Source organism: Pyrus communis, chromosome 16 (genome assembly GCF_041283825.1).
Source record: "Pyrus communis isolate YQ-2024b chromosome 16, ASM4128382v1, whole genome shotgun sequence".
Lineage (NCBI taxonomy): Eukaryota > Viridiplantae > Streptophyta > Magnoliopsida > Rosales > Rosaceae > Pyrus > Pyrus communis.
The window spans coordinates 26,900,350-26,918,136 of NC_142580.1; the positions used below are offsets into that span (position 1 = coordinate 26,900,350).

Here is a 17,787-nt window from a genome sequence, read left to right on the forward strand (position 1 = left end):
TCCCAAAAAGGATCGGTTTGGGATTCCAGATCCAATTTTCGGATCGGGATCCCATATCGATCCAGCCCTATTGATTCGTCATCTATGGTGGTCCAATGAGGTCAAGGTTGGTTGGGATTTTCTCTTGGGATGATGGGCTACAAAGCCCAAGTGGTGGCATCGGCCATTACTTTGCCGATTCGCCGGAAATTTGAAAAGAGTGGCCGAACATGGTTTTGACGCGTCGGATTTTGTGGCTTTGCCCTGCCATATGTGGTGGTTTATAAAGGTGGTTCTTGGTTGGGTTTCGTAGAGGGGAATGAGAGCTTCAAGATGGTGGTGGTGGCGTCGAAAAACTCCATCGGAGTTGGCTGGAATCAACCTTAGAAAATGAAAGGTCGCAAATGTGGTTTTGGGTTGTGCACGGGAAGGAGAAGTTGGGAGCTTCTCTCCCTTTCTCTGATTGGCTATTGCCCTCCTTCCTCACTCCTTTATCTAATTGTTCCTTTACTAACACAAATCTAATTGGGCCACTTTCCGACAAGGTGGGAATTCAAATAATTTATAACTAAACTCTAAATAACCATTTTCAAACGTCCATATTTAACCTATAACCATGCATTATTTATTAAAATATTAATTTATCCTTCTAATCCCCCTTGGGCTGAAGATGGCCGAAGTTGCAGCAATAGAAAGCCCAGCCCAAATGACGGGCATCGGCTGAAAGGCAAAAGAATGCTAGTTGTGGGTACACGTGGTTGATGGTGCACTTCTTATTTTTGTGTTACAGACTGACATTGCCCATCAAGCTCACGAACAAAATTAACCTCTCTCTCTCTCTCAAATCTTCTTCCCTTCCCTTCGCGCTGCGAACCTCCTCAATCTGATTCACCTTCTTCAACCAACCGGTCCCTCAAATTGTAAGCTCTCTCCCTCTCCCTCTACCGATTCAGTTTTCTTCTGGATTATTTGTTTGGCTTTCATTTGGGTTGTTGATGCTTTTGCTGTTTTCCCTCAACTAATTTGATATTCCATTTTTGTTGATTTTAGAATAATTGTTGATGTTTTTGGCTTTTTAGTTTGCAATTTTGCATTGATTTGAATGGGTTTACTTGTTTGAAGCTGCAGTGCACCCAATTTGATTGGATATTGAAGACAAGGGCGGAAGGAGAGGCATTCCTTCCTTGTTTAAGATTATTCTTGCTTGCAGGTTGCACCACTGGTCGGTTGGTACTTTCAAGCACTCAAATTTTTATTTTAATTTTTTTAATTTTTTGTGTGAATATGTTTGGTACTCTGCAACTGGGGAACTGGGTTACTGGGGTGGGGGCTTTTATGTTCGAGTTCCGGGTGCTTGATTTTATAACTTATAAGCATGCTTAAATTCTCATGTGTAATACATGTGCTTGCTTGTTTCTGAGTTGACAGAAGAAATATATGTAACAGTTTTGATATCTATTCCCCGGAGAGGGGAGTAGTGGTCAACCGGGGCTCAAGCAAAGGTTTAGAGAGAGAAAGAATGGAGGAGTGCTCGACTGGGGCTCTAGTCCCGGCGGTGAAACCAGATCCAAAGGCGTCAAGCGTCACGGATTTGGCAGATCCAGGCAGCGGTCACGTTGGTCGTCTGGTGCATGAGAAAGAACTGGCAGAGGTAGACAAGGACTTGTTATGCCCAATTTGTATGCAGATGATAAAGGACGCCTTCCTCACAGCGTGTGGTCATAGCTTCTGCTACATGTGCATCATCACCCACCTCCGCAACAAGAGCGACTGCCCTTGCTGCGCCCAGTTCCTCAGTGCCAAACAATTGTTCCCTAATTTTTTGCTGGACAAGGTTTCCTCTCAAATTCCCACTCCTTCAAGATGAAAAATGATATACTTGGAACTGCAGCTTACTGTTATATGCCATGTACTGTAGCTTCTGAAGAAGACTTCCGCACGTCAAATTTCCAAAAGTGCATCTCCTGTAGAGCATTTTCGCCAGGCATTGCAGCAGGTGAGTCTGGCTGTACGAGTCAAGTAAAATAACATATGAATTGTCGTTTGCTGTCTGAATGTGGTGTTGTGCTGTGATAGGGATGTGAAGTGTCAATCAAGGAACTAGACACCCTGTTGGCACTCCTAGCAGAGAAGAAGAGGAAAATGGAACAAGAAGAGGCGGAGAGAAATATGCAAATATTGCTTGACTTCTTGAATTGCCTAAGGAAGCAAAAAGTTGACGAGCTTAGTGAGGTTTCTTTGTATACTCTTGGCGTTATTTGAAATATTTGATTGAACTGAATTAAATGGTATCTGTTACTAATTCAATTGATTTTATATTGCAGGTGCAAACCCATCTCCAATTTATCAAAGAGGACATAGGTGCAGTAGAGAGATGCAGAATGGACTTGTACCGTGCCAGGGACAGATACTCTGTCAAGCTGCGGATGCTTGGAGCAGATGATTCTATTTCTGGGGCAAGAAAGCAATGGCATTCCTCTCCAGATAACAACACCGGTGCGCTTAGTGGACGAGGAGGGATGTCATCTTGGAATCTTCCGAGAAGGGATGCTTTAAGTGCATCAGACTCCCAGTTTCTAACTCAAACTGGTCTTGCCATAGCCAGAAAAAAGCGGGTCCATGCACAGGTCAGTGACAGTCCTGTAATGATTATAGACTATTTTTGCACTTTATGTGCTTCTATCTTATGATGAATACACTTGTCCCGGGGGATCATTGCTATTATTTAGACATTAGATGGTGGTTAATATGGGCAACCCCCTCAATCATTCCAAACCTGTTTCTCATTTGCTCCTCAACAAAAGCCACCTCAATTGTACTCTACAAATGCATTAATATAGCTCTCTGTCAATTTGGCATGAAATCAATACTTACACTGGGTTTTGGTTATGGGGTTTCTGGACTTTAGTTGAGTTTACGTTTATTTTTGGGTAATTGTTATTAGAACTCCAAAATAGTCACTCCGCACCCCTCCCTACCTTATTTTTTTTCATTGGAGTAGAGAATGAATTTTTTTTGGACTGCCAACGCCTGTACCGATCAAGTTAATTGAATTTAAGGTAAGCTAGACCCTCCTCATTTTTATGGTTGTCTTGGTTTGTTCTCATTCCATCCCTGGCTGTAGTTTGATGAACTTCAAGAGTGTTACCTGCGAAAGCGGTGTCAGATGGCGAACCAACCGTACTCCCAGCAAGAACGGGACAAAAGTGTAATACAGAGAGAAGGTTATACTGCAGGTCTTGCTGATTTTCAAACAGTGCTCACTACATTAACACAGTACAGGTATGATATCAGATATTGGATCCCTTACAGAAATTTACTTTTTGTTTGGGTCAACATTCAGATATACAGTTTTATTTACTATAATCACCATTCTGTTTTGTTTGCTATGAAACAGTCGAATGAGGGTCATGGCTGAACTTAGGCATGGGGATCTATTTCACTCAGCCAATATAGTATCCAGGTGATTAGTTATGTTGCATATCATGTCTAACTTTCAGAATTAAATGTCTTGATTCATTATAGATGAACTATGTTCTGGAGAAGTTGTTACTGGTATTGTTAACCTCATACAGTTGTTCACATTCATTGCAGCATTGAATTTGATTGTGATTACGAGTTATTTGCTACTGCTGGAGTTTCACGGTGCATAAAAGTTTTTGACTTCTCTTCGGTATGATTTTGATTTTAAGATTGTTTTTACCCTTCCAGCAACATTATTTTTCTGTCGACAGTCAGTATTGTCAACTTCTAAAAGAAAGGGTGTTCAGATACTTTTGGTTTCTTGAGTGCATTGCCTAGTCAACTACTAAAAGAAAGGGTTTTAAGATATTTTCAACAAAGACAAATTGCTTTATTTTTTGATTGTTTGAATGCCTTCCTCTAATATAACAATAGAGTATTGACTCAATACAAAAGTTGATTTTACTCGGTACAGTTGAACAAATAGACTTAGATTAACCATTGAACAATTAGCCAATTTAAAGAAAATTACATAAATAATAAACATTCATGTATGGTTTTGCAAAAAATCTATCATATTTTTTTTTTCCGGGAGTATGAAGAATATTTGTTGGTGCCAGACGCAAAATCCTTATACCAAAATTCCATATGCTCCTACTTCCATTTTTCTGATAAAAGAATTTCCCTAGTCTATGATTAAGCTCATAAAACTCAAAAGTATTGTCCATGCATTAAAAGAGAACTCAAACATCAAATATGAATATTAATTAGTACTGAGCATTAAAAGTATAGATCAGACTAAGACGTTCTCTTAGCCTTAGCTGAAAGATTAGAACCATGTGACAGAAGAGAAAATGGTTTTTTGTATGAAGAACCTGTATGAAACCACGAACACAAGCCTGTGGGAATCTGCCATCTCTCTTCAAATAGGATGTCTCATGCAGTAGGTTTGCTTTTCATTTTTTTAGTCCCATGTCACTCTCCAATCCCTACGTCAAATTCAAGCTAGTGTCCAGTCCCTATTAAACAAAGCTTATTTTCTCTCCCAATTGAATTAGAAAATTCACATGCAGCTGTACAGTTTACCTAATGATAATGTAGATTTCCAGGCTCCTGGTCTTCAACTTAAATGTGTAAAGCATTCATAGGATTGAAACTAAGAGATGTGAACACAAAAGGTTAGAGATACGCAAAATAATCATTTTCTTTTTCGGCCCGAGTAGATTCTTGAAGTTTAAGTAGACTGATTTACTTTATAAGTTACTAGCCTCTAGTCTCTCAGCACGCGCTGACGCATGCGCAAGAGGCATTTTTTCAATTAGGTGCTATGCGCAACATACAAGCTTTTAATCATGCACAAAGACTCAACAAAATATTATTCTTGCGCCTGTTATGCGGATTTTACAAAGAAAACTAGTGAATCTTATATTTAATCATGGTATATATATAATTGAATAATGTATAAAAGAGATTGAACAAACCTTATTATTGGTTTTCGTCAAGAGACTTTAACCTATAACTTTGGTTGACAGAAATTGTTTTGAAATGCGCTCGAGTCTAAAGGCTGAGTCACCAAAAGATTTTTTGATATTCGATATAACACAAGCAAAAAAGTTTGAGAAACAAAGTCCTAAAACAAATAAATCACTTCACCACTGCTTGCAAGCATCTTAAATACAATATTATTATATTACAATTAAATCTATTAGGTGAACTTTGAAGAAGCAACAATTGACATTACATTCCAAGGCTTTTCAAATTTGGCAACAAAAACATTTGCTTCCCAGCAACTTCGGGATGAAAGCCTGACAAATTCCTTAAGTTTCTAATTTCTTCCAAATGATTGGTTGTGATTAGATAGGTTTGAGTGCGTCATGCGCCCTTCTGTCAACACAAACAGATAAGTTGTCACAGTATAGTTGAATAAAACATGTATCAAGGGAACATAATTAACCACAATTACTCGTCAAAAAAAGCACTTTAGTGCCTATCTACAAGAATACGGCAATATACAAAATTGCATGAACTATAGGTGTTAGTTTAATGAGTCAACAATGAAGCTCTAGGAGAGAGTAATTGAGCATAGACTAAGGTAAGAGACATGGGTCTCAGCCAATCAATTCGGGCTTATGCCAGGAATTATGGAAGAATTCTATCTTGTATGGACATCAAGGGATCGATATAAGGATATGCAAAAGGATTTGAAAATCATCGTTGTAGATTTGGAAAAAGCGTACGATAGGGTCTCTAGAGAATTTTTTTTGGAGCATTCTAGAGTAAGAAAGGAGTACGAGTAGCATATATTTAAGCAATAAAGGATATGTATGATGGAGCAAGGACTGTAGTAAGAACTCATGAAGAACAAACTGAAGGCTTAGGTTGCACAAGGCTCAACTTTAAGTCCATTTCATTGGTAATGGATGAGTTAACGAGATATATTCAAGATGATATCCCTTGGTGTATACTTTTCGCAGATAATATGCTGATGATAGATAAAACACAGGAAGGAGTGAATGTGAAGCTTAACCTTTGGCATGAAGTGTTGGAATTTAAAAGTCTTCGCCTAAGTAGGTCAAAGACATAGTATATGGAGTGCAAGTTCAGTGAGAATGGGGATACAAATGAGATAGGGGTGAGGATCGAAGATCAGGAAGTACCAAAGAGTGAACTCTTTCGTTATCTTGGATCAATCTTGCAAAAGAACAGAGAATTGAATGAAGATCTCAATCATAGAATACAAGATGGATGGACGAAGTGGAAGAGTGCATCAAGTGTGTTGTGCGATTGTGGTATGCCACTAAAGCTCAAGGAACAATTTGGCAAGTAATGCTTTATGACACAAAATATTGGGCGGTCAAGCATGTGCAAAAAATAAGTGTAGTGAAGATGAGAATGCTTTGTTGGATGTGTGGACCAATGTTTTAAAAGGCTCCTCTCAAGACGCACCTAGGCGGCATCTGAGGTTGGGCGTCAGTGTTCTCGCCTCTGTTTTGAGGGAGTGGGCGGAAGGCTTCACCAGAGCATGTTTGGGCAGTGGAGGCGCACCTCAGGGCATCCGGGGCATTCATCTGGGCATTTTTTTCTTCAAAATCCAGGTTTTGGAAATGTTTTCTGCCGTTCAAGTTTAAACAAAGAAGGATAGACTTTCTCTCTCCAAATCCCATAAATTTCCATAATAATTGCTCCACTGAGCCTTTATTTCATCTTAAATACCCTATAAATACTCCACTCAACCCTTTATTTTCCTTTAAATTCCCATAATTATTGCTTTATATCATTTTACATACCTTATACTACTCCACTCAGCCTTTATTTCCTTTTAAATTACTTATAATTCCAACATTCAACTTGTATTTTACTTTAAATTTTCCTATAATTGTGACCATTCATCCTTAATTTCCTTGAAGTTCTCTATAATTGCTTACAATAAAATAAATAATTATAACATTTTGAGACTATATGACAGAGTTTCCAAGTACAACTAGGCTTAGTAATAAAGAAGATGATATTATCTTTGATTTAGTTATGGTTATATTTGCTTTTACAAAGTATTATATTGTTATAAATATACTTTATATATAATATATATTAAAATTTTAGGTTCCGTGAGGCTTCGCCTCATGCCTCACGTCTCGCGCCTAGGCTGGGCTATCCATTGGACGCCTCAGCCACGCCCCTGCCTTTTAATACATTGGTGTGGGCACACGAAAAAGGATAGGATTGAAAACGTAGATATCTGAGGTAGAGTAAGAGTGGCCACAGTAGAAGATAGATTAAAGAAAATCGATTAAGGTGGTTTAGACATGTGAAACGAAAACTTACAAATACTTTGGCTAGAAAATGTGATTACCAGATAGAGGCTTGGGGCAAAAGAGGTAAAGAAAAACATAGGGAGACTTGGAAAAGATACTTTAAGAAAAGACATGGAATACTTGGAACTAACTGAAGACTTGGAGCAAAATTGAGCTTAGTGGCGTTCTAGAATTCATACCACCAACCTCCCACTTAGTGGGATAAGGCTTTGTTGTTGTTGTTTTCGTCCAAAGGTAATGCTAGTGAGACTAAATTTGCCGGCAAAATTTTATAAACGAAATGACTTGATACTTAAGTGTTGATTAATGTGCTTATTTCTTATTAGTGACACAACATTTAATTGGAAAATTTTGTCTACAAATTTAGTCTACATACTCTTTGGTCTAAAAGACCAAAAACAAATAACCATCATCAAATCAATACCTCTTTGTTCAATCCCTGATGATTGCACACAGAGAAAAACATTCTTGAAACACCAAAAATTAGAACATGCACCTGTAAATGGCATAATGGCTAATGGGGCACAACCTTAAATCCCTTACTAACCAAAACTAATAGGTATACCTACTTCTTGTTGATGACTTTAGCAAATATAGTTGGTTTTTTCCATTGAAGTCCAAATCTGATGTATTTTCTACATTTGTTACTTTCAAAAGCTATGTAGAAAATTTCAGTGGCAATAAAATCAAGATTCTGCGCTCAGATTCAGGGGGTGAATTCACCAGTCACTCCCTTGCTTCTTTTCTTCGAACACATGGCATCTTACATCAATTTAGTTGTCCACATACTCCTGAACAAAATGGTTGTGCAGAGAGGAAGCATCGCCATCTTGTTGAGACAGCTCGAACATTACTTGTTGCCTCTCATGTTCCTCAAGTGTTTTGGGTTGAAGCCTTCTCCACTGCCATCTATCTTATTAATAGGCTTCCTATTTCTGGTCTTACACAGTCTCCTTGGGAACTTCTCTTCAAGCAACATCCAGATTACTCTAAACTGAAAGTTTTTGGCTGTCAATGTTATCCTTGGCTTAAGCCTTACATTCCTAGCAAACTGGATGCTAAAAGCAAAAGTTGTGTGTTTTTGGGGTATAGTCTACAACATAAAGGCTATAGGTGTCTTGATCCTGTGACCAACAGGATCTACATCTCTCGACATGTTGTGTTTGATGAACACTCTTATCCATTCAAGTCCCTGCTGAGTAACAGTTCAACTTCAGAGACTTCTTCTTCAGCCTATTCTCCATCCTTGGATCTTCACTTCCGCAACTATGTCTCAAGTTCTCCTACACCTAATACCTCTTCAGACTCATCATGTCCTTCTGCCCCTCCACCTCCACCTCCACCTGCAGTTCCTTCATGCACTCAGTTAGTGGATCCTTCTTCTAGTTCATCCAGTTCTGTCTCTCTCAGTAATTCCTCTCTTGTGCCTCTTCAGACAAGTCATCCACCACTTTCTGCGAATACACATCCTATGATTACAAGATCTAAGGCTGGACTAAACATGTCTCGCGCTTATTCAGCAACCAAACATCCACTCCCTGTTGATCTTGACCTTGTTCCTAGTACCTATCTGCAAGCATCAAAGCATGCTCACTGGAGAGCTGCCATGCAAGCTGAATATAATGCTTTAATCTCCGCAGGAACATGGTCTCTTGTTCCTCCTCATCCTTCTCAAAATGTAGTTGGTTGTAAATGGGTTTTCCGGGTTAAGAAAAATCCTGATGGCACTCTTGACAAACACAAAGCCCGATTGGTGGCAAAAGGATTTCATCAGCAAGAAGGGGTTGATTTTCAAGAAACCTTCAGTCCTGTTGCAAAACCAGTTACCATTCGAATTCTTCTTGCACTTGCTGTCCAATTTAATTGGTTCTTGAATCAGTTAGACATTAGCAATGCCTTTCTTCATGGTGACTTAAAGGAGGATGTTTACATGCAACAGCCCCCAGGTTTTATTGATTCCAATTCTTCCCATTTTGTTTGCAAGCTGAAGAAATCCTTATATGGTCTTAAACAAGCTCCTCGAGCTTGGTTTGATAAGTTGTTTCACGCCCTTCATACTCTTGGGTTTCACCAATCCCAATCTGATGCTTCCTTGTTTGTCCTTCCTGGTCCTCAACAAGTCATTGTTCTTGTTTATGTGGATGATATCCTAGTCACTGGCCTTGATTCTCAACTCTGTCAACATTTTATCCAGCAACTTAGTAATCTGTTTCCAGTGAAAGATCTTGGCCCTTTACACTATTTCTTGGGATTGGAAGTTCACAGGTCTTCCAATGGCCTCTTTCTTCATCAAACTAAGTACTTACTTGACCTCCTCAAGAAAACAAATATGGAAGGTGCCAAACCTTGTTGCACTCCTCTCGGGTCTCAAAAGCTGGACCACAGTGGGCCTCTCTTATCCAATCCCACTGAATATCGTTCCATAGTTGGTGGACTACAATATCTCACTTGGACTCGCCCGGATCTTGCATTTGCTGTTAATCAGATCTATCAGTTTATGCATGCTCCACGAGAACAACACCTTCAAGCAGCAAAAAGGGTTCTCAGATTTCTTAAAGGTTCTCTGTCTCATGGGTTATGGTTTACTAAAGGTACCCTCGCCCTTTCAGCTTACTCTGATGCTGATTGGGCTGGCTGCACTTTTGACAGGCGGTCTACCAGTGGATATTGTGTTTTTCTTGGCTCTAATCTCATCAGCTGGAGTGCAAAGAAACAAAGCACTGTTGCTCGTTCCTCTACAGAAGCTGAATATCGTTCTTTAGCTCATACTGCAGCAGAACTCACTTGGGTTTGCAAAATTCTCAAAGATCTTCATTTCCCTCTTCCTACTCTACCTACCCTATGGTGTGATAATATTTCTGCAATCTCTTTAGCCTCTAATCCTATTTTTCATGCTCGAACCAAGCATGTTGAGATTGACTATCACTATATCCGAGAGTTGGTTCTTGCAAATCTCATCAAAGTTCAATATGTTTGTAGTGAAGACCAATTGGCTGATCTTCACACCAAATCTTTGTCCAAGAACAGGTTCTCTTTTCTCTGTTCCAAGCTTCCAATTGGAATCCTCACTGATTCCTCTTTTAGCTTGAGGGGGTGTAATAGGGCAAATGACAAGTCATCTACTGTAGTTACTGTTAAGTAGTATGATAAAGCTAAATGTATTCAGTTATGTTAGTTACTGTAATTAGTTAAGATAGTTGAGGGTATTCTTGTAATTAGACTAAGGCAGCTAAGGCTATATATATTCACATCTGTGTAACTGATTATTCTATTCAATACAATTCGAAATCATCAGGCAATCCATGAAGTGTAGCAGCAATTAGGTCACGATCGAACACTGAGGCACCAGCAGCTTGCAAGGAATCAGCAATTTCCTTGATTTGTTGCAGATAATCAGAGATGGATTGAGAGCCTTTCTGAATTGACTGGAGCCGCGATCGCAATTGGTGAATATGAGCCTCCGAAACACCACCAAAGCGCTGTTCAAGCTTTACCCAGAGCTCGCGAGAAGAAGAAACACCAACTGTGAACGGAATGATTTCTTCGGAGAGGGTAGAATTAAGCCAAATCAAAAGATTTTGATCCTTTTCATACCAATCCTCAAAGGCAGGGTTCATCGAGCGATCTGGCAGGAAGGGCGAAGGACAGATCTCAGTGCCATCAATGATACCAAGAAGTTTGTAGCGGCGGAAAATGGGAGCAAACAGTGCTCGCCATGGCAGATAGTTAGATCGTTTTAGCTTGATCGGCACCATACTGCCAATGTTGTGAATCGTAAGAGAGGTATACGAGTTCAAAGGACTGGGATTAGAGGAAGAATTAGGGTTTTGGATCGAAGGAGAGATGATCGGAGAAGACGATCCAGTGGGTGGTGAGTCAAATTGAGCAGCCATATCTTGAAGAGATCAAGATTCAAGAGAGATCGAAGACAAAAAAGCAAAGAATCAGAGAGAAACGATCAAGAAACGATCGATTTGTCGAGCGGAAGAGAAGATCAGTGCTGGGAAGCAGAATGGCGTGATACCATATAGAAACAGAAAACTTCCTCTGTAAGTTTTCTGATTGTATTGAATAGAATAATCAGTTACACAGATGTGAATATATATAGCCTTAGCTGCCTTAGTCTAATTACAAGAATACCCTCAACTATCTTAACTAATTACAGTAACTAACATAACTGAATACATTTAGCTTTATCATACTACTTAACAGTAACTACAGTAGATGACTTGTCATTTGCCCTATTATAAACAACCTCAACCAATGGCATAATGCGGCATTTACATGGTGGGATTGTTCGACAACAAAAATGTCATTGTCTTCCCCTCTCTCTAATTGAAACAACATAACTTCATCACGTTAAAATTAAGTATATACCAATTACGAAGAAATAACATTGAATTGCTGATAAAAGAGAAAGCTAAAATTGAACAACCCAATAAAATTGAGCGAAGAATCAAACCAAAAAGTCGAATTTCTGCTTGAGTTTTTGGGATATGGAGGCTTGGAGAGCTTGTTCTGAAGTGGAAGAGGCGACAATGATCCATTCCCAAAATGGCAAAATCAAAGCAATGAACCTGATCAAATACCTAACAAAGCAGTGAAATACCTTCGCAAATTCTTGGAGCTTTGACAATTTCGATTGCCAAAAACAATATTCTTTCAAGGTTGGACAATCTGCAGTTTTCACCAAGCAGTTTGGATTTTATTTCTCTACTTTTGCGAAACTGTTTCCATTTACACATTCTCGTTTTTCCATCCTCAGTTTAGACGTCTGCACTGCGTGGCGGACTTGTGTTTGCTTTTCCTTTCTCTGTTTTGTTTCTTGGTTTTTTACTATATTGTCCCCATCTTATGAATTTTTTGTCTTTTCAATTCACTATAATCAAAGGACAGTTTAGGTACTTTCTGAAAATCTAACCACAAGGCCTTCTGCCTTAATAATATAGATAAACAAACGTAAAAATGTCCTTCCAAATATCTAAATTTTACTTGAGTTGGGTTGAAGGAGGTACTTGTATCAACTTAACCTGTGACATCAGATCAATGTTAGCCCCCATTTAACTTTAAGTTTAGTTAAGGGAGGTGATTTCACACCCCCGTTTAGCTTCTCATAAGCCCCTCTTTATTTCTTTGCATCGGATTGAATACATCAAACGAAAACAGCCATTCAATTGATATCTCATTGACTACTGTTTATAGGCTTTTGGAAATTTTGATATTAATTGTATGATACTTCTTCCCAGGTTCTGAATGATCCAGTTGACATGCACTGTCCTGTTGTGGAGATGCCTACACGTTCAAAACTTAGTTGCTTGAGCTGGAACAAGTTTACTAAAAACCATATAGCCAGTACTGACTATGAAGGAATAGTAACAGTTTGGGATGTAAATACTCGGCAGGTATATGATTTTACTTATTCTGATAGATTTGTCATGCGTGATTTGAATTTTTATACTTGTTGCATTACTTTCAGTTTTTTTTGCTCATGCTTAAACTTTTTTGACAGAGTGTCATGGAATATGAAGAGCATGAAAAACGTGCTTGGAGTGTTGATTTTTCATGCATAGACCCCACGATGCTTGTATCTGGTAGTGATGATTGTAAGGTACTCCGAAAATCTTTATAATCTTGAACCAAGTATTTTATTATGATTATGTGACTGGAAATGTAGTACCTCTCTCTTTTTGGATAAGCAAAGAAGTATTATTCTATGTGCACCATTTTTTGCTTATAAAATCGTTAGTAAGAAATTTCTGAGAACACCCAAAAGGGGCAAAATACTATATTTTAGTATGGTAGTAATTATTGTTGCAAGTGACTTTCGGGTTTAGGCAAAATGCTATATTTGCCATGCTTGTCCTAAGGTTGCCTTGGTTGGTTTACTCTTACAAAATAGTTGATGTATGCTAGGATCTAATTTATTCACTATATACAGGAGGCTAAATTGATGTGTTGTGTGTGTACAATGTTGATGTGTCCCTTGGTTGTGGAACTGTTTCCGATGTTTTAACTTTTAAAAGTACCAGTAAATAATTTTTTATAACAATGTTAAAACAATAGTTGTATGCTTGCGTTAAAATTGGCTTGGTTCAGGCTAACATGACTACAATATTCTTACCATCCGACCGTCAGAATTTAAGTGAGCAATTTTGAGTGACACGTACATTTGCTTTCTTCTTTTTCGATGCTCGAGGAAGTGTGCATTATAAACTAACCACATCCTCTATTCTTTGTATAAAATTCAGGTAAAACTTTGGTGCACAAGGCAGGAAGCTAGTGTTATTGATATTGACATGAAAGCCAACATATGTTCCGTCAAGTATAATCCGGGATCTAGCAACTTCATTGCGGTATGCACCTTTCATTGCCAATATTGGAGAAAAGTTATGGCACGCTATCTGCTTCATTGTTTGATCTTTTTTAGTTCTTAGATGATTTGAGTGCAACCTTGTGCTTTGCTCACTTAATTTGCAGTAATATACTGTGCTTGAGCAATGCACTGGACTTACATGTACATACGCTAATGTGTGCATGCACACATCTGTTGAGTTTTTCTTCGACATCCCATTATGGGTGGGGTATGTCGTGTATAAAAAGTCATACATGATATGTCCTGTTATTTACCATAAAATAAAGCTGAAACCTTTTCCTCCTTCTGGCTTTTCCAGGTTGGTTCAGCAGACCATCACATCCACTACTATGATTTAAGAAATCCGAGCGAACCACTCCACGTGTTCACTGGGCATGGGAAAACTGTTTCTTATGTAAAATTCTTGTCAAACTATGAGCTTGCCTCTGCATCCACTGATAGCACGTTGAGGTTATGGAATGTGAGGGATAATATTCCAGTAAGTGATTATGCCTTGAAGAAAACTGACTTTGGTACACTTAATATGGTTAACGAGTTATTATATGCTCTAATCTACACGGAAAATAAAACTAATTGAGAAAATGAGAATAGAATGGACTTGTTGACATCATGTTATGAAACTTATTTATCGATTAACTAAGTTGTACTCTTCATCTGTGTTTTGTTTGAAGGTTCGTACTTTTAAAGGTCACACAAATGAGAAGAACTTTGTAGGTCTTACCGTAAACAGTGAGTACATTGCGTGTGGCAGCGAAACAAATGAAGTGTTTGTGTATCATAAGGTTAGTGGCATTCAAAAAATACGCCATTCCTGCATTTTGTTAACTTGTGATTAACTAAAAGTTTCCGGTATAATTTGTCAGGAGATCTCTAAACCTGTGACTTGGCATAAATTTGGGTCGCCTGATTTGGATGACACAGAGGATGATGCGGGGTCGTACTTCATCAGTGCTGTATGTTGGAAGAGTGATAGCCCTACCATGCTAACTGCAAACAGTCAAGGAACCATTAAAGTGTTGGTTCTTGCGGCATAGACAACAACTAAATGGAAACTAAAAGAAGGATTCACGAGGAAGAAAGTTGTTGCTGCGATTGTTTGTAAGCGATATTCCGATGTTGACGTGTAAATGCTAGGATTGAGTTGAGATGCAATGTCAGTGGAAAGTTTTATTATTTGTTATACAGAAGATACTAAATGTGCCAAAGAAAGTGAAAATATATAGCAATAATATCATTGATTACCGAGTGTCCTTGTGTATTATGAGCCTGTGTGCCCCTCCTTTCTTGAGTTCTACAGATTTCTTCGTCCTCAACAGATTCATGTACAAGTGCAGTAAAAATCTAGTTTTTTGAACTTCAGTGTAATTTTTATTATTTTATTTTATCATATGATTTCGTGTTGTAGTTAGGTTGATTAAGCAAACAAAAGCTAATACCGTGGGTGTTTTTAAGGTGCGCACCTTCAGTGTGGATGGGAATCTAACGGTTGTGAGTTGTTGAGCTCGCGCGTAGAGCCGAGTCTTTGTGACCCAGTGTAATTCTTTCTTTTTTTTTCGCTGGGTGTGTTTTTGTCAGAGAGAGGGAAAGCTAAGGGTTTATTGAGAGGAAGCTGGTGTGAGTAGTCGAATTGAGGTGGATTGAAGCTCCATTTCGATTGTGACTCGGTAACCATATATCTTTTTTTTTTTTTTTGGTTCACTGCATGTAGCTTTGTCAAAGAAAGAGGGAGAATTGAGGGTTGTATTTGCGGGAAAGAGAGACACAGAGGGAACTGGTGAAGGGTATGAGTGCTCGATTTCAGGTGGATTGAAGCTCAGTATGAATTGGAGTTGACAAGGGTGGTTCGTCCACAACCTCCGAAGAAACGCAGATTGTGAAGGGCAGTTTTATGGCTTGAGTTCATCCAAATCCCACATATGCGAAGACATTGTGTGAAGAAACTGTGATTAGAGTGTTGTCGTCGTCGCGTTCACTTTGACGGCAACTAGTTCAGTCAATTGATCGAAGTGTTGCAGGCTGTACGTTTCACTTCCATTCCGTTCTATTTTGGTTCTAAAAACCAACTTTGGGTACATTTGTAAGATATTTATAATTTGGGTTTTAATCCATAATTTTGTGATGAGTTGTGGTAAGTTGTATAGATTTGTAACAGGTAGTTATTGAATTGTAATTTAAAATTAGCACCAGGCAGAATATCATGTATATAAAAATTATAATCTGCTGGACTGACTAGTTAAGGCCGCTAGTCAACTAAGATAGATTTGTTAGTCAATAAATCAAAGATTCAATAACCAATTTCAAATACCAAAAACTATCCTAGTCAGAAAGGCCTCAGTTCATTTGAAGTTATTAATGTTTCAAGTGAGCATGTTGTGAGCATATACCAATTAAATATTCAAGTGATACATGTAGCATGTATATGTGCGTGAGATATGTGACACAATATAAATAACTTTGGACACAAGATATTTTTAGCCGGACATACCCACCTCTGGGTTAAAAAACTAGGGACTCTCGACTAGTGTAAACAAGATTCTTACAAAGTAACACGCAAAGCCCAATTCATGGACCTGGTCTACGAAGTAGTTTTACCTTTGTGCAACATTGCCTTACACGAGAAGGATTCCTTCAATCTTCACGAAGTGGCATCTCCTCTTGTGCTCTTCACTTTAAGGCACGGAAATGGAGTCATCTCCAGTCTTCCCAAGATGGCAGCTCCTCCTAAACTCTTCACCTTGTGGCACTGAGATCAACACGAACAAATGCTATAATGTTATGATATGCTTACAAAAATCTAGATTCAAACAACCAGTCATATTCTCCAGTCAAATAGTTGAAGGAAGAACCTAATGTGAATCCAAATGCATGGTCTACGAAGGATTTAATACTTAAATCTAGACCAAGAACTTATTGCAAAACCTTAAAACAATGCAGCCCTAATATGCAATGATTTGGTGTTTAATGCGTGAACTTGGTTTTGCAGCTAGGGTCTCATAAATGGGGAGGAAGAAGAAGGTAGAAGCATAAATGCTTTCTCTCAAACTTCTCTCTAGATAGAAATGTACCTGGAAACCCCCAAAATCAAAGAACCTTAGCTGGGGATCTTAACCCCAAAAGCATCAGTTTGTTTTTCACCTACCAAGGACACTTCTCGAACTACAAACTGATCAGAAACGATCAAGGGCTGAGATTTGACCATCAACAAAAAGCTATCAAAAAGCCTATGCGGGCAGACCTTAAATTGTGTGCCCAGCAGCTGGAAATTGGTGCCCGAAACTGATGAGACAACTAAGCTAGTCAGGAAGTAACAGGAATTTAAACATGAAATGCACATGCATGACCAAACCTTTTGAAGTGAGATGTGCCATAACCTTGAACGTTTATTCCTAGCAACAGTAACCCATAATCAAAGAATAGTCTAAAGCAAGATTGAGCATGTGGTACAATTACAATGTTGATAAGCAAAGCCAAACCTAAAAGTCCAGACTTCACATAATTCGATGAGGGATGAGTTAGAAATAGACGAAATCATCAAGGAAGCAAAAGATGTAGATGCAGGAGATCAATTTGCTGCATGGAGGGTTGTATTTGTGGTACCAAATATAGACGATGAGTTGAAACTCAAATTGAAAATAGAGTCTGATTCGTTAGACGAAGGGTATATTGTTTACAATAATTATGCACTTGCAGTTGGGTTTGCGATTCGGGAGTATAGTAATAAAAAGTGTAGTGATGTTAATTGTTTGGTAAGAAAGAATTTGTTTGTTGCAAACAAGGAAAAAATAGGATGGATGCTAATCCCAAAAAAAAATAAAATAAAAAAATAAAAAAAAGGTAGAAGGGGAGATACTAGAAGTGATTGCAAGCCGAAAATTGTGTTATATAAGAAAATTGGTTGTGATAAGTTTGTTATTTAAAGTAGTCACATCCCTTTTGGTTATGAAGGCTGAATGGATTAACAGAGAGTTGACATAAATGTTAATTTTGGGTTTCAATCCTAACGGACTTCAGGGTTTAAATCCTAATTTTTTTTAGCATAGGACTATCTTCCAATTACCTTATCACCATGCGAATCATTAATTCAATTTAGCCTAAATATTATTATTCAAGAAATGAGATGTGTGTTCCTACTTGGAGATGCAAGTATTATTATCCTAATTG

At 38.4% G+C, this 17,787-nt stretch overlaps 1 protein-coding gene across 18 annotated transcripts; it reads left to right on the forward strand.

The window, feature by feature from the left end:
- The first annotated feature begins 724 nt into the window (after positions 1 to 724).
- On the forward strand, positions 725 to 14,980 carry LOC137731141 (E3 ubiquitin-protein ligase COP1). Of its 18 annotated transcripts, none has more exons than XM_068470235.2 (15): positions 725 to 899; positions 1,102 to 1,209; positions 1,408 to 1,813; positions 1,898 to 1,975; positions 2,056 to 2,211; positions 2,304 to 2,606; positions 3,104 to 3,261; positions 3,377 to 3,442; positions 3,574 to 3,652; positions 12,500 to 12,655; positions 12,763 to 12,861; positions 13,502 to 13,606; positions 13,925 to 14,104; positions 14,298 to 14,408; positions 14,490 to 14,980. In XM_068470235.2, exons 3-15 carry the CDS (start codon positions 1,499 to 1,501, stop codon positions 14,658 to 14,660), a joined length of 1,977 nt encoding a protein of 658 aa, XP_068326336.2. In that variant the 5' UTR covers positions 725 to 899; positions 1,102 to 1,209; positions 1,408 to 1,498; the 3' UTR covers positions 14,661 to 14,980. The 18 variants fall into 18 exon arrangements, with proteins under 18 accessions (XP_068326336.2, XP_068326344.2, XP_088543222.1 ...); XM_068470243.2 differs by having other exon boundaries at positions 1,108 to 1,209; positions 1,426 to 1,813; XM_088687096.1 differs by having other exon boundaries at positions 1,108 to 1,205.
- Positions 14,981 to 17,787: the final 2,807 nt, after the last annotated feature.